This window comes from Puma concolor, chromosome D1 (assembly GCF_028749965.1).
Source record: "Puma concolor isolate L17-30 chromosome D1, mPumCon1.1.hap2, whole genome shotgun sequence".
In the NCBI taxonomy this organism is placed as follows: Eukaryota; Metazoa; Chordata; class Mammalia; order Carnivora; family Felidae; genus Puma; species Puma concolor.
Window position 1 is genome coordinate 75,613,571 of NC_141676.1, and position 16,179 is coordinate 75,629,749.

The 16,179-nt window shown below is 41.0% G+C and overlaps 1 protein-coding gene across 4 annotated transcripts in view; it reads left to right on the top strand.

Moving 5' to 3' along the window:
• FAT3 (FAT atypical cadherin 3) overlaps positions 1-16,179 on the top strand; it is a 674,764-nt gene that overhangs the window by 469,064 nt on the left and 189,521 nt on the right. For all 4 annotated transcript variants that reach the window (XM_086678557.1, XM_086678555.1, XM_086678554.1 and 1 more), the window contains exon 4: positions 15,272-15,333. In XM_086678557.1, coding sequence (XP_086534683.1) covers positions 15,272-15,333 — 62 coding nt within the window. The remainder of the gene's footprint in view (positions 1-15,271; positions 15,334-16,179) is intronic.

The following is a 16,179-nucleotide window of genomic DNA, read 5'->3' on the forward strand; positions in this document are numbered from 1 at the left end:
GGCTCAAAAGAATTAAAATTGCAGCAAAATTAAATAATCTTGTTGAATGGATGCTAAACCAGGCGCCAGTTCCGTGACATGTAGCATCGAAATGTACAAGTAGTAATTATCCACTAATTACAACCACAGTAGAATTGAGCTCATTTTCACTGAGAAAGGACTGACACGGTGTTGTGAATGGTTTAAAAATCCAATCTCAGACTCTGTCTGCACAACCATTTGTTCAAAAGATACTGAATTTCTCCAAGTACCAACAAAGAAGATGACATTTTCTTTTCATCTGGGTGGCATGTTTATTTGGCTAGTTGGTCTTTAAATGGGTCCCTCTTGTATACCCACCCATTACAAGCTGTTAGCCCCAAAGGGGGAAGATGTAGAAGAAACATTTGCAACTGTGCTTCTGGCCCCTCTGCTGACTTCATGGGAACAGATGGCAATCAACTTTGGCATGACAAGGAAAGGAGGAAGGAAAGAGAGACAGAGGAGCCTGAACCTAAGTGCCCAGCAGACCCACCAGCAGCGACAGCCCTTAATTTTCAGTTTGCCAGGTCAGGTGCCCCATTTCAGGTCAGCCATCTCTGTTCTCATCCCTGAAATAGGAGGAAAACCTCAATAAGCTTTTGCCCCCTGTACTAAGGGAACCTGTAAAAGGAAACCAAGCAAATAATTATGGGATATGCTGGTGAAGGACACAAAATTAGGAGTCACACACAGCTAGCCACTTAGTAATGGAGCTCTCAAATGACATATATTTATGTTGGCTTTCTGGATAAATATGGAATAAACAAGCTCTAGGGACAGATTCTGTGGCAGTCTTCAAGACCTCCCACCTCCCCCACCTCCCCTCCCCAACCTCCATCCCCCAAGCCATCATTTGCTGCCCTTTGATTTTTCCCCAACCTTACTCCTTCAATGATTCTCTCTTTCTTCTTTTCATTTACTGAACAAGGAGCTAAAATTGCCACCCAAGTCACCCTTTGGATAAGACAGGGCTGAGGTAGCCTCTTAGCACACTCCTTACTAGATTAATGGTTGCATTCTCAAAGAATTAATTCATCAGATTCTAGCCAGGAGTGTGATCCTACAAGAACCTTTGACTTGTCCTCCATTTTGATATTCACTATGGACCTAGAGAAGTCAGGGGCTGGCTGCTTTTTGCAACCTCCCCCTCTCTGTTTCTCCCTCCCTCCCCCCCCCCCACACCACACTTTCAATGTTATTTAGGAAGTGAAACATGGGCTGAGCCCTCTCTGACAGACAGGTTAGCAACCCTACTTATATGTGACAGGTTCTTGGATACATAATATAATTTAGTTAAACAAAAACTAAGGCAAAAGAGAAATAAAATACATATTAGAAAGAGTCAAGAAAAACTCATTAGCATTGGCAATCTGCCATTTCCCCCCATTAACCTCAATTAACCACACAGACTCCAGACGGCTGACATATGATATAAAATAACATGGCTTTATGAACTTGTAACATTTTATGTTAAAAACCCAAAATAATAATTATCACAGCACATAATTCCATTTTGAATTTATTTTTAAGGTTTCTCCAAAAGACATGGGAGCTTTTACAAGCTATATAATATAAATGCTGAGTGATCATTCCCATGTATATAGACCGTTACCTGCTTGGGGTGGTGTTACATGTGCATACACTCACCCATTTCCATACACATTTTCAGTAGTATGGTTTATTCATCCAATAGACTAATATTGATTGATCACCATCCATATACCAGACACTGTGCTAAGCATGGAAGATACAAAAATTAACGTAGGTTCCTATATTCTTTTAATGAACATTAAATGAGTAAACACATAGTTGCCCTAGAAGGAGACAAACATGTAAACGGAATACAAAGTGATAAAGCTATAATCATTTATTTACAAAGTCCTCTAGAAAAGACCATAAGGAGTGTACAAGTCTTCACTGAATAGATATAGCATTTTTCCCAAAGAGTTCTAAAAGATTCTAACCCCTCCTTTATTTCCACTTATATTTATAAAGGAAAAAAAAATATTGTACATTGCTCCTAGTGAGAAAAAGGCAGTTGCCCACCCCATTAAGTTTTGCTGTTACAGAGGAAGAAACTGAGGCACACGACATTTTTAAAGACTTGCACAAAGTTGCTGTACTGATGAATGATTACACACAAATTTCAGCATTCTTGTAGGAGTTGGGATTTTTTTAAGTTTGTTTGTTTGTTTGTTTATGTGAGAGACAGAGCATGAGCCAGGGAAGGGGCAGAGAGAGAGAGGGACAGAGAGTCTCAAGCACTGAGAGACAGATTCTGTGATGTGCTAACAGCACGGAGCCCAACATAATCTCAGTCTCACCAACTGAGAGATCATGACCTGAGCCAAAACCAAGTCAGATGCTTAACTGACTGAGCCACCCAGGCACCCCAATTGCAGGAGGTGGTACTTCTTCCCAAAGCACAGAAAAAAAAAATGAAATTCCATTAATTCATATTCTCATTGAAAAGGATTTTACAGCATTTGAAAATGCAGATTCTAGAATATTTCAGGAAACAAGCATTTACTGTTTGCAAATAAACACATAAGGTCAATGCAACTATTAAAGTGTTGCCAAACAAAAGACCTGGTTGGACGGACTCTAATGAACAGTTACATAGGCTATTTGCAATTAGAACATCAAAATGGTGGCTGTTAAAATTAACTTGCTCTGCAAATGGTTTGTCTCAAGTATATTAAATATTCCCCTGGGACCTTTCCACCCTATTAATTTACCTAGGTAATACAAAGCTAAACTTCAACCAGCCCCAGAACTATTACAAATTTCATATAGGTGGAATGAAAAACAGTGAGGTTTTACAGTGTATTTGTAAATTTAGGACAAAAAGAAAAGATTGAATTACGTGGAAATTAACTGAAAAATGTGTGATATAAAAAAGGCGGGGGTGTGTCAGTCTTCTGATAACATTCAAAGCTCTCCATGACAAGTGATATTTTTCCTGGATTTTTAAAAATTGGATTTCAAAACATTGCTCCTACCCAAGACCTTGTATAAATCACAGAGCAAAGAGGATCTTAAAGAATGCATGCCTACAAAGCATGTGTGTGTTTTCAAGACTTTGCACATCCTCTGAGTAATTTGCACTTGATCCAACCTTCTGATTTTATCTGTCATGTGAAAACAGATGTGGAAACAAATTATTTGCAGTGAAATCATTTCTAAGGGAAGTGCAGTGGTTGTTTTCACACCTCTAGAGTGAGTAAGAATTAAAGAACTTTATGGTGTTTGTTTGAATAACTGGAAGGGAACTTCAACTTCCATGGACTTGGTTATGAAATTTCTAGACGTTGTCAGAGGTGACCAATCCGAAGATAATAAGGTCTCCCTCTTGAATATAATTATTAATAGCATCCCGGTGCTATGAGGACTTTTAATAAAAATGAGACATAATTCACTGCTTTTTTATAGAGTTACTTCAGTTTTGTAAACAGCCCGCTAAGTGCAAGGTGCTGTGCCAAGAATTTCATCTGTATTGCTTGCTACCCAGACTGTGATGGAGTTAAACCTATCCCTGTTTCAGAGACCACAAGACTTAGATCAGAGAAGTTGCATGACTTGTCCTTGGTCACACAGCTGAAAAATAGGAGAGCCAGGATTTAAAACCAGATTTACCTTTTCTGTTAATCTGTCATCATGCTCACCTACAGATTTGCTGCTTTAACTTTTTCTCTAGCTTTAGAGTCTTATTCTCCATTTAAGGCTCAATACGAATTCAGCATTCAGTTTCTTCCCTTATCTTTTCCAATCCCACAATTCAGCATTAATCTTTCCTTTTTCAGGGCACCCCGACTTGTCCAGGGTATTAGCTCACACCATGTATCTCGTAGTTATTTGTATATGCATCTCTCGCCCTCACTGGATGTCATGGGGGCCAACATAAAGGCTAATTGCTGTATCCTCTGGTTTCTTCCCAATGTGCCTTCTGTCCAAACATGCTTTTGTGGTGAAGAAGTGGCCTTACCACAGAGGAAGTGTTTACCTCTGCTACCTGAGGGCCGGATGGAGCTGGGAGAGGTGTAATGTGGCACAAGAAGTTGCCAGAACAAAGAAGTCAAAACTGTAGCTGAGATAAACCACTGTATTAAGGGAAGAGACAAGGCATTCATCCAGTATAAATCAGAATAAACCTGGAAGTCATGTGGTTTATCCTTCACTGGGTGGATTCAGAATAGAACTTGTAGAATTCACTTGATGACACACAGGAGACTAGGTGTCAGGGGCCCCATTTTATTGGCCTTTAAGTTCTTTTATATTTTAAAATTGAGTATTTTTCATTGTGGGGGAAAACTAGACAATTTAGATAAGCCAAAAAAAAATTAATTACCTTAACCCCATCATCCAGCAATAGCAACTACATATACAGTGATCCTCACCCTTGGCTGAATGTTAGAATTGCCTGGAGTTTTCAAAAAATCTCTGTGCTAGACCTCTGCCCATCCTGAATCACTCAGAACCTCTGGATGTGGGACCCTGGCATCTGTGTATCTTCATGCTCCCCACATGATTCCAAAGCACAGCCGAGTGTGAAAACCGGCAGCAGTCTAGGGCCAGCCTTCTCAAAATGTCGCGTCTGTACAAATCACGTAGGTCTGGGAGGAGCCTGCAGCTTTGCACTTTCAGCCAGCTCCTCCGTGACGCTGATGCTGCTACTCCTTGCCATACTTTGAGCTGCAAGTATATATAATATCTTCTCGATAAAATTTAATAACGTGTGGATGAAGGATTTCTGATAAGTAAGTTTTTGAACAAGATACGGAAACTGTAGGCATCAGTTTCTTCCTCTGTCAGGTGATGGGGTAAGTAGTAGACATTTTACAATTTCTGTTTCCCAAATGTTTAGACACCTTTGAGGAGAAATCTCAAGATGGGAAGGAAGCACAGTTAGACCTTTGAACACATACGAGGCTATGGGCGTTATTTCTGGAGATAATAATAGTAACATTATTTGGGCATTTAATATGTGCCAGGAACCAAACTAAGCATTTTAAACCAATCATTTAACTTAACAAGCCTCATTTTACCAATGAGGAAGCTGATATTTAGAGAAGCTAATAAGTAACATGCTGAATACCGTGCAGTTGACTAGGAGTGGGACTGAGATGCAAAGCCGGAGGGTCTGATGCCAGAGCCTGAGCACTGGTTAGAGTCCTGCTCTGCACCATGATGCTTCCCAGACTGGACAATCCCTAAGACCCATCCAGATAGTGTCATTTAGATTTCCAGCCAGTACTTCTTCCTTGTTTTGATCATCTAATATTCAGAATTCTTCAAAAAAAAAAAAAAACTCTTGGCAGAAAGAGAAAGGGGGAGATGTGCACCATATTGCACATCTGAGCACACACATCAGTGGTATGTTAATGGCACCTAAATATGGCATCATTTTATACAACATCCTTAATATTGGTTCACCATCTGTAGCTTAATTTCTCTGAAGAAATCCAATACGGCATTCAAGGTTTAGCTAAAGCGTCTAGAGACTTCTTCAGGTGCATAAATAACTTCTTCATCTAGGCCAAACCAGAAGGCAGAGCCAGAGGGCTGTGTGAGGTTGGGAGGGAGAGCCATGAGGATTGGTGATGAGGAGAGACACTGAGGGAAGAACAGATGGGACTGGGAAGTATCCAGGTATCCTGGCAAAAAGTAGACTCGCACACAACGCCTCTGGTCCTGTGTGTGTGTACATGTGTGCATGTGCATATGTGGGTGTGCGTGGCAGAACCACTTGGTACAAGAGAAAATTAGAGAAGATGCCTTTGGAATATTCTCCACCATACAACATCTTCATTATTCCTCCCTTGTTGGCCACTATCTTATCCTTCGCCCTGATGACAAGTTGCCTTGACCCAGATCCCCTAATCGACCTTGTCTGTAATGAGTGGTACAGCAAGGGGGCAGGGCTTGCCTGAACCCCAAAACTCTCCCTCTGGGCTGTGGGCAACAATATCTGTCAACTAGGCCTGAGCTAAAGGTGCAAGATGTGTGCCCACATCGATACTTTTCCTGCACAAGCTGGATTTTTCCCCTTTGCTACCTGTAGCTGCTACAGTGTCCTGTATCCAAGGAGGAAGTATTTCTGGCAGAAGAATCCTGCCTGCGATTTCCCTGCTGCTCAGGCAGAATTGAGAAATGCCATCCGTTGGCTTACAAAGAAAATGAAACTTACCTGTTAACAGAAAATCAAGAGCTAGGAACCACGTTTGACCCACAGGGCCTTCATACTTGAGATGCATCCTCATTTACACAGTTTAAAAGCTTATGTTGGCATGTCAGAAACCACTATTTATAAAGAAGAGTTCAAGTTGCAGACGAAGGCCCCATCAGTGATTTCCCTGTCAGATTTTCTTAAGAAAATTTAATCGTAGCGCTGTGCGCTCAGTCAAGCAACTCCAAAGCTTTACACCTCATGAAACCGCTCTTACTTAAGAAGGTTGTCTGATGGAGCCAGTTTCCAGATTATTTTTTTAACCCCCTCATAGCTGATGTTTGAGCTCTTATATATTCTTCATTTCTGTTGGTTCTTTTTAAAGAAATACTGTTTAGTCTAAGAACACATATTATCTAGTTGTCTGTGTGTGTGTGTGTGTGTGTGTGTGTGTGTGTGTGTGTGTGTCTATATTTTAGAAGGGGGAAAGGCAGAGGGAGAGAGCAAGAGAATCTTAAGCAGGCTTCAAGCATAGTACCAAGCCCAGTGCAGGTCTCAGTCCTGTGACCGTGCGATCATGACCTGAGTGGAAATCAAGAGTCAACCATTCAACTGACTGAGCCCCCGAGGCGCCCCCTAGTTATCTTTTTAAAACAAACTTAATAGCTGTCTTCACTCCAACTTTAATTTTTCCCATAAAAATTTTTCTGTTTGAATTTGCACTTGCCCTGAAATTTGCACTTATTGTGTGTGCATTTCATTCTCTCCAAATTCAGTGCATGGCCTTATGTCCATGTGTAAATACTGCAGGCCACATTTTAAGGCTTCCTGATGAGCTGAATTGAAAAGTAGAAATGAAACAGAAGTTTTAGATTTTGGAATCTTATGGAAAACACAACACACGTGTGGATAACTAAAAGGTTTTTTTTTTTTTTTTTTTCACTTGAAAACATACACTCAGAGTTAACTGTATTTTTATTTTCCTCCCTTTGAGAGATATGTGGATGCTTCAGTGCTGATTTTGGGCAGTGAACAAAAACCATCAACAAAACAAAAAGACAATCTATTGAATGAGAGAAGATATTTGCAAATGCTGTATCCAATAAGGGGATCATTTTCTAAAGATGTAAAGACTTTGTGGATAAATAAAAATCAGAATCCTGCCTGGCTGACTCGTCCATGTCCTGCTCAGCTGGGCTCAGGCCCACCGAGAAGAAAGTGGGGTCAACGAAAGATCAGAAAATGATCTCCTTTTAATGTTTTTGTGTTACAGAGTCCTCATGCTGAAAACAGACTTAGGACATTCCCAGATGAGGAGAACAGGCCCTAGAGAAAATATGTGATTGCCAGGAATCTCATATCCAGTAACTGACAGAGCTGAGACTAGGGCCCAGATCCCCTGGTCCCCACGCAGGTAGCTTTGCCACCACTGCACAGACTCATCTGCTGTGGAGCCAGTGAGAAAGCTTCAGAGTTAGCATCACTGGGTGGGGAACGATGGCTCAGTCATTGACGACCTTGCTCAAATTATTTAACTCCATTTCCTTCTTTTTTTTTTTTTTTTTTTTTTTGGTTTCTTTCAGGATATTTTTTTTTATTTATATATGAAATTTATTGTCAAATTGGTTTCCATACAACACCCAGTGCTCATCCCAAAAGGTGCCCTCCTCAATACCCATCACCCACCCTCTCCTCCCTCCCACCCCCCATCAACCCTTAGTTTGTTCTCAGTTCTCAACAGTCTCTTATGCTTTGGCTCTCTCCCACTCTAACCTCTTTTTTTTTTTCTTCCCCTCCCCCATGGGTTCCTGTTAAGTTTCTCAGGGTCCACATAAGAGTGAAACCATATGGTATCTGTCTTTCTCTGTATGGCTTATTTCACTTAGCATCACACTCTCCAGTTCCATCCACGTTGCTACAAAAGGCCATATTTCATTTTTTCTCATTGCCACGTAGTATTCCATTGTGTATATAAACCACAATTTCTTTATCCATTCATCAGTTGATGGACATTTAGGCTCTTTCCATAATTTGGCTATTGTTGAGAGTGCTGCTATGAACATTGGGGTACAAGTGCCCCTATGCATCAGTACTCCTGTATCCCTTGGATAAATTCCTAGCAGTGCTATTGCTGGGTCATAGGGTAGGTCTATTTTTTTAATTTTCTGAGGAACCTCCACACTGCTTTCCAGAGCGGCTGCACCAATTTGCATTCCCATTCACAATTGCACCAAGAAGCATAAAATACCCAGGAATAAATCTAACCAGAGATGTAAAGGATCTGTATGCTGAAAACTATAGAAAGCTTATGAAGGTAATTGAAGAAGATTTAAAGAAATGGAAAGACATTCCCTGCTCATGGATTGGAAGAATAAATATTGTCAAAATGTCAATACTACCCAAAGCTATCTACACATTCAATGCAATCCCATCAAAATTGCACCAGCATTCTTCTCGAAACTAGAACAAGCAATCCTAAAATTCATATGGAACCACAAAAGGCCGCGAATAGCCAAAGTAATTTTGAAGAAGAAGACCAAAGCAGGAGGCATCACAATCCCAGACTTTAGCCTCTACTACAAAGCTGTCATCATCAAGACAGCATGGTATTGGCACAAAAACAGACACATAGACCAATGGAATAGAATAGAAACCCCAGAACTAGACCCACAAATGTATGGCCAACTAATCTTTGACAAAGCAGGAAAGAACATCCAATGGAAAAAAGACAGTCTCTCCATTTCCTTCTAAGTGAAGTCAGAATAGTTCTTGTTTCTTGTCACTGTGAGATTAAATGAGAGCATGTATATGAAGTATTTAGTACAGTGGCTGACACATAGTACTCAACAAATGTGGGATACTGGGATACTATTATTTGTCTATCTCTCTCCATAAACTCGGTAGAAGCCAGGATGTGGGAAGACCATGGAAATGGCCACAAAGCCCCTGTGTATAATACTGAAGACTAAAAATCTTTAATCAGCAGCTAAAAAATAAAAAACTAAAAGGCTGTCAGGAATTGTTCTCTAAATACCTCCAACTGTCAGTATAAAAGAGGGTTCCAAATGTTGGGAAAACATTGAAATTATTCAAAGAATGAAATAGAGTGTTCAGGTAATTTTAACTCCCTTGATTTGGGACCATTATGTCCCTTCTGTATAAAACACTATTGAGAGTTCTAGATGCATTCAAACAACTTTTGCTTGGTACCTACAATGTGCTAGCTTCTATGTTAAATACCAAGAACACAAGGCAAATAAAATCTGTTTTTAACCCCTTTACTTGTATTGTGTTAGGAAAAATGCCCTAACAAATGGAGCTTGGTAGTATTGGGTGCTGTGATAGTAGTATTTCTATGTTGAACAACTGTGATCAGCACTAATCTAGGTTCCTGAGCTCACCTGGTGAACTACCCAAAATCTCTGCCTTCTTGCAACTGTGGTCTAGAGGGGGATCCTGACCACAGATGGGTTACATAAAACATGGAAGAGGAAAAATCAGACAAGGCTTCACCAAGAAGGTGATGTGCCAACTGTCTGGAAGGATGGCGAGGGGTTTATCAGATAGCTGGGGGTAGACACAGGGAAACGGAAAGCAGAGGAAATGCAGAGGAAAAAGACAGACTAAGCACTAATTGTGGCTCACAGGGCTGATCATTCTAGTTGTATTTTTAATACGAAACTCAGCTTCCAACAGTCCTGGAAAATTATGCTGAAGCAGCTAAGACCTGCACTGCTTCAAGTAGCACTTAAAGAAAATGTGAATGTCACGGCAATAGATTGCACAGCTGTGACCCAGGACACCCACAGGGAGAGAAAGCCGGGGAAAGATGTCATCTTACAAGTATCACTCCTCTGACCATAACTGCTTAGAACACTGTTAGTTCTCTTTGGAACAGGCAGCGACATTTTTGTGCTCAGGCTGTTTCTCAGAGAGCTTGTGAGAGTCTCCTGTCTCCACAACAAAAAATCAGAACTAGTCATTTTTTAAAGTAATTGCATGGTTGCAGCCATATGCTCTCCCCCCTCTTTGGTGAGTATCATTCATTTAGGACTGGCGTAATTCCCCTCCTAAATTGGAGGTTTGCATATGTAATTATATCAAATGATGTGTTTGTTTATATCTCCAAACCACATTCAAAAGCTCGCCTATGATTTATCTTTGAAATTCAATTTCTTCATGTCAGTCCCCAATTTACTGTGCCCAATGGGTCTATAGTTACATGTGTGATGTACACGCCTCTCTCCTGCAGAGATTCCACAATGGGGTTGCCTTCCACGGTGATGAATCAGAAGAGCTGAAGAGAGGGGGTGCTCTGTTTCTATTTTAAGGCCCAGCTACGTTCAACTACAACCGTTGACCATTTTGATGAATTCCTCTGGACTGTGAGGATGGCTCAGTGCAGTCCTTTCTGACTATGAGAAACAGTGCTGCTAAGGACCATGGCTCATCCAAATGTGTACCTTTTAAGAGAAGAGAGATTTTGCCACTTCTTGCTGTAGGTGGTCCTGTCTTGATAACGGGGATTATTTCTCAGTACAAGTAACTACCAGTTGTGGCTTTGACCTAAAAGTGTTCTGTTCATTATTTTTATGTTCCTGACTCCCCAGGGCCAAACCTGATTGCTTCATTCATTCCAGCCCCTCTTCATGCCTGATTCCTAAAGTAACTTATCCATCCATTCCTTCATTTTTAAGTGTCTGTCTTCTCCAAACATGAGAGGCTTGTTAAACTCTAAAAGGCAGAGCTTATGATTTTTAAACAGCTTTACTGACATGTAATTTACATGCAATGACATTTACCCATTTAAAGTATACAAGTCAGTGGTTTTGAGAATACTTTGGGAACTGTGCAACCATCACCGCAACCTGTCATGGTAGAGCATTTTCCTAACCCCCAGAAGAAACCTTGTACACTCTAACAGTGTTCCCTGTCCCCCACCCCACCTCATCGGATTTCCTACTGATTTTCACTTTTGACTTAGATTTTCTTTTACCTGCCTCTTACCTTATATTTGTGAGAATAGAGATGAGATAATGGAAACACAGAGCACTAAAGCCTACAGAGGTTTTCCTGCCTTTCTTCCAGGAACAGAAGCTGCTTGGCTGTCTCAGAGCTCCAGGTTTACTGTTGTGTATACTTTAGACTTTTCAGGAAGCCCATCTCCTTCTCTGTCAGCTGATAAATAGGTGAAAAACACATCCTCCTGCTGGCAGGCAGATGACAGGAGAGCCACACTGCTCTCTCAGTTCCACATATGCATTGTGCAAATAAGTGGCTTTCCTTAAAAAAAAAAAAAATCACCCTAAGAATAATCAGGAGAGGAAGCTGACCTCTTCCCCGTGCATAGCACATCACAACGGGCTGTGGCTGAAATGACACAAGTGTCCTCAGGGGAACATAGGGCAAAGGGCTCCTGGTCTTTTGTGCCTGGAAGAGCAGCAGGCAACCAGCACTGCCAAGGCTGACAGCCCTTTCATCCATTTATAGCCTCCATATAACAAGTGTTTCTCATTCCCATTGTGACCTCTAACAGAGGATGCCCCCTGAGGAGGTAGTGAGGTTCCTGAAAGCCTCCTTTCCCTTTCCGAGAAGACACTTACTTCTCACTTGGAAAGAGCCTTCGTGACATATGACCTTGTCGGATAGGATGGTCTGAAAATGAAGGCATCACATTTGTGTGTTAGACCCCCACTGGTCTGACCACATTGACCCTTAGTCAATACAAATCAGAGAGCTGTGCCCCCTTTATTCCTCCTTTATCACCTCACCCACCAGTGCACTCTCACACCATCTCCGCCTCCCTCTGGTTCACCCCTTACCCCCTGCGCACACTGATTCAGATGCTAAAGCATTTCAGTATATTTCATTTTTGGATGTGGCTTGGCAGAAAAATTAATGTCAATAAAAATTCACAGTGAGATTCAACAAAGGATAGTGAAATTGTGTAGAGCCATCTTTTAGAATTAGAGAATCATCTCAGGCATCATCCCAAGAGACGTGGACACAGTAAAGGAGGGATAGAGTGGGGCACAGAATCTGAGTTTTTTAATTTCTCAGGAGGTTCTGATAGGCAGCTAGGGAAGAGAAGTTACTGATTCTCCCATTTAAAACTTTTGATATCAGTCTTCTCTCCATAATCTTGGACAGTAGCTCATCTTTGTATCCCAAGAGTGCCCAGCACTGTGTCATTCACATGGAGGCACTCAGTAAGTGGTTTCAAATGAATACTAAAGGCCTACACCCCCAGTCCACCTACAAATACTCTCTCTACACACAAAACAATACCTTCCTGGGGCACCTGGGTGGCTCAGCTGGTTGAGCATCCAACTTTGGCTCAAGTCATGATCTCACAGTTCGTGGGTTCAAGCCCCATGTTGGGCTCTGTGCTGACAGCTCAGAGCCTGGAGGCTGCTTCGGATTCTGTGTCTCCCTCTTTCTCTACCCCTCCACTGCTTGCACTCTGTCTCCTTCTGTCTCTCTCTCTCTCTCTCAAAATAAAACATTAAAAAATTAAAAAAACAAAACAAAACAATTCCTTCCTAAACAAACACATTCTGTGTCAGCAGCAAAACTGAAGATTAGTATATAAGTAATCTCTTCCACAGCAACTTTTGTTAACTGATTATTAATGAAATTCCTATTCTTTGTTTTAGATCAGGGGTAGGTGGGCACCAGGGCTTCAGAATAAAAAGGGAGACCCTTCTCATGAAGGAACTCTGTCCACTTGTCTAGTGGGAAACACACACGCATGCACACACACACATGCACACACACACACACACACACACACACACACACACACACACACAGGTGAGCAATGGATTATAGCATGGAACAAAGAACAATGATGGAGGAACATACTGGTTGTGTTGGGACATAGCAAATGGGCACCTAACCCTGGAAGACAGGTCATCTCTCTAACATCTGAGCTAAATTGGAAAAAACTAGAGGTGAAGCAGTGGGGTGGGACATGCTCTAGAAAGAATTTATGGAAAGCCCGCTCATCAGGGCCGTGCAAACACAGGTTTCCCTCCCATGAGGAGTGTGGACAGATGAGAGTAAAGGGGAGTGGGGCCATTTTGTAAAGAGCCATGCCACCCCCAATGGGATTTTATTAGGAGGGTCCTTTAGCCTCCTGTGACCTCTCCTTAGCTTTCTCTAAAATCCACATGCACCCACCACCACATGTGTTAGAACAAAAGCTGGTGATTACAGCTTTATAGTGGAGGCTGAAGTCTAGGATTGTGATGCTTCCTGCTTTGGTTTTCTTCTTCAATATTACTTTGGCTATTTGGGGTCTTTTGTGGTTCCATACAAATTTTAGGATTGTTTGTTCTAGCTTTGAGAAGAATGCCAGTGCAATTTTGATTGGGATTGCATTGAATGTGTAGATTGCTTTGGGTAGTATTGACATTTTGACAATATTTATTCTTCCAATCCATGAGCATGGAATACTTTTCCATTTCTTTGTGTCTTCTTCAGTTTCCTTCATAAGCTTTCTATAGTTTTCAGCATACAGATCTTTTACATCTTTGGTTAGGTTTATTCCTAGGTATTCTGTGGTTCTGGGTGCAATTGTAAATGGGATCAGTTTCTTTATTTCTCTTTCTGTTGCTTCATTTTTGATGTATAAAAATGCAACCGATGTCTCTACATTGATTTTGTACCCTGTGACTTTGATGTGGTGTATATATACAATGGAATACTACTTGGCAAAGAGAAAGAATGAAATCTTTCCATTTGCAGCAATGTGGATGGAACTGGAGGGTATTATGCTAAGTGAAATAAGTTAGTCAGAGAAAGACAGATACCATATGTTTTCACTCGTATGTGGGTCTTGAGAAACTTAACAGAAGACCATGGGGGAAAGGTAGGGGGAAAAAGTTACAAATAGAGAGGGAGGGAGGCAAACCATAAGAGACTCTTAAATATAGAGAACAAACTGAGGCTTGATGGCGAGGGGGGAGGAGAGGGGGAAATGGGTGATGGGCATTGAGGAGGGCACTTGTTAGGATGAGCACTGGGTTTTGTATGGAAGCCAATTTGACAATAAATTATATAAAAATAAATAAATAAAAGTAATAGTAGCAAGGTTAAAAAAAAAAAAGCTGGAGGTCATGAGCTCCTCAGCAGATCTTGGCAAAATGTCTTTTCCATACTTCACGTACCTCACCAATGTTGGGAGTGACCTTTTCACGTGATTTTCTCTGCTCTTTTCTGTCCATTGGCTTAGGTCATGAAGCCAGCCCAATCCATAGTCTCTTGTCTTCAGGGACAGTGTAGAGTCAAGAAATGGAATATAAATTTGACCTCCTAATTGCCATTTGACAATAATAATAATAAAACCTGCAAAAGACAAATTGATGCAATAAGCTGGGCAGCCTTGAAGATTCTGTCTTCTCATTGCCTTTTCTTTGTCTTTATACTCAAAGGGCTGATTCATTTATGGGAAACTCCATTCGAAGGAAAGATACAGAGATATTTCCCATGTGGATCTTATTTTGTGTAAAGATTTAAACACATAAAACACAATGATAAAATTACGGTGTGAGGTCTTCCATATATAAGAGTTATTAAATTTGAAATAACTATGTGTACAAGGAGCTATTACGGAAGTAACCTTCTTTGTCAAGTGTAACAAAAAATTATATAAGCATAAAAACGTTAAATAAGAAAGTGCTGTTTCACAGACTGATTCTAATCAGCATCAACAACCTATTAATGTTCAAGAACTCTGAAATCTTTAATGAGGTTCTTACTGTAGAATTTCAGTCATATGCAAATGAATCATTGACATTCCTCATTATCGGAAAAACAATGGTTCTTTAGTGAATTTTTACATCCCCAGAGTGATGACAGTATCTCACTGAGGTAAGCAGAGCCAGAACAAATTTTGCAGGTTTTCTTTGTGTAGTTTATTTTGTTTTAAGAATAATTTGGAAACATCTCGATTGTCACTGGGGATTGGAGAGTTACTGTTCCCCATCATTTTTGCTTTTCCTTTAACTGAATTTGCTTCCCGTGCTCAGTAAGCTACTTGCCCCAGATATTTAAAAGTCAAATATTCTCATTTCTACGCAGGTCTGATTACAACAACTTCAAGGAAATTGGATCGAGAACAGCAGGCAGAACATTTTCTGGAGGTAAGTGCGTAGAGGGAACTGGCATTCATTAAAACTGACTTTCACTAAACTTCTTTAACCTTCAACATAAACTAGAACTTTAATACATTTGAACAGTGGATTCCAAAATGAAGAGGTCTCTGTTGGGCTGATTGGTTTTGAATGTGGAGATTTGGGGTGCATCCCTCTGAACGCACTCGTGAGTGCCAAGCAGGGGTGGCAGACTGGCCTTCTCCTAACTCTGAAAACAAGCAGATGCACCAACATCTCTGCCTTGACTTCAGCCCCTTTGTCAGCCATCAGAAAGGAAAGTTCAGGAGCAAAGCCCCGTGAGCCTCCGGGGCCTCGGATGCGGAGAGAAAGAGCAAAATGCTGTGATCAGAGTGAAGTACATCATTTGTGAAGACGCGAGTTGCTTTGCTCCTCGTTTCTTTTCTGGGGAGAGGGTTGAGGAGGGGAAGTCTGCTAGTTGATTCACTGCCCGAGACTACTGTTTCTGAAACCATAAAATGTACTCCTATAATTCATTAAGACAGAAACAGCAGCAATATAAACTGTAAGAGCATTATTTCTGGAGGAAAAAAAAAAACGCCATAAGGCAAGAGATGAGAAAATAGATATGAAAGCGCTTCATGGAACATTCTTTCTATACATATCGAGTATTTTTATTGGGAAGCTTGAAGTCTGGGTAGTGTGTGGCACTGTGATTTAGGTGTGACGGTCTGGTACAGAATGGATGACAATGCTTGGAAGTTAGGGGGTTGTTAAGGTTTTAGCACAAATCTGTGCTTCTGAAATGATCTGTTAGTCCCTAAGAATCATTTACTGGAGTCCACAGATCCTACACACACACGCACACACACACAC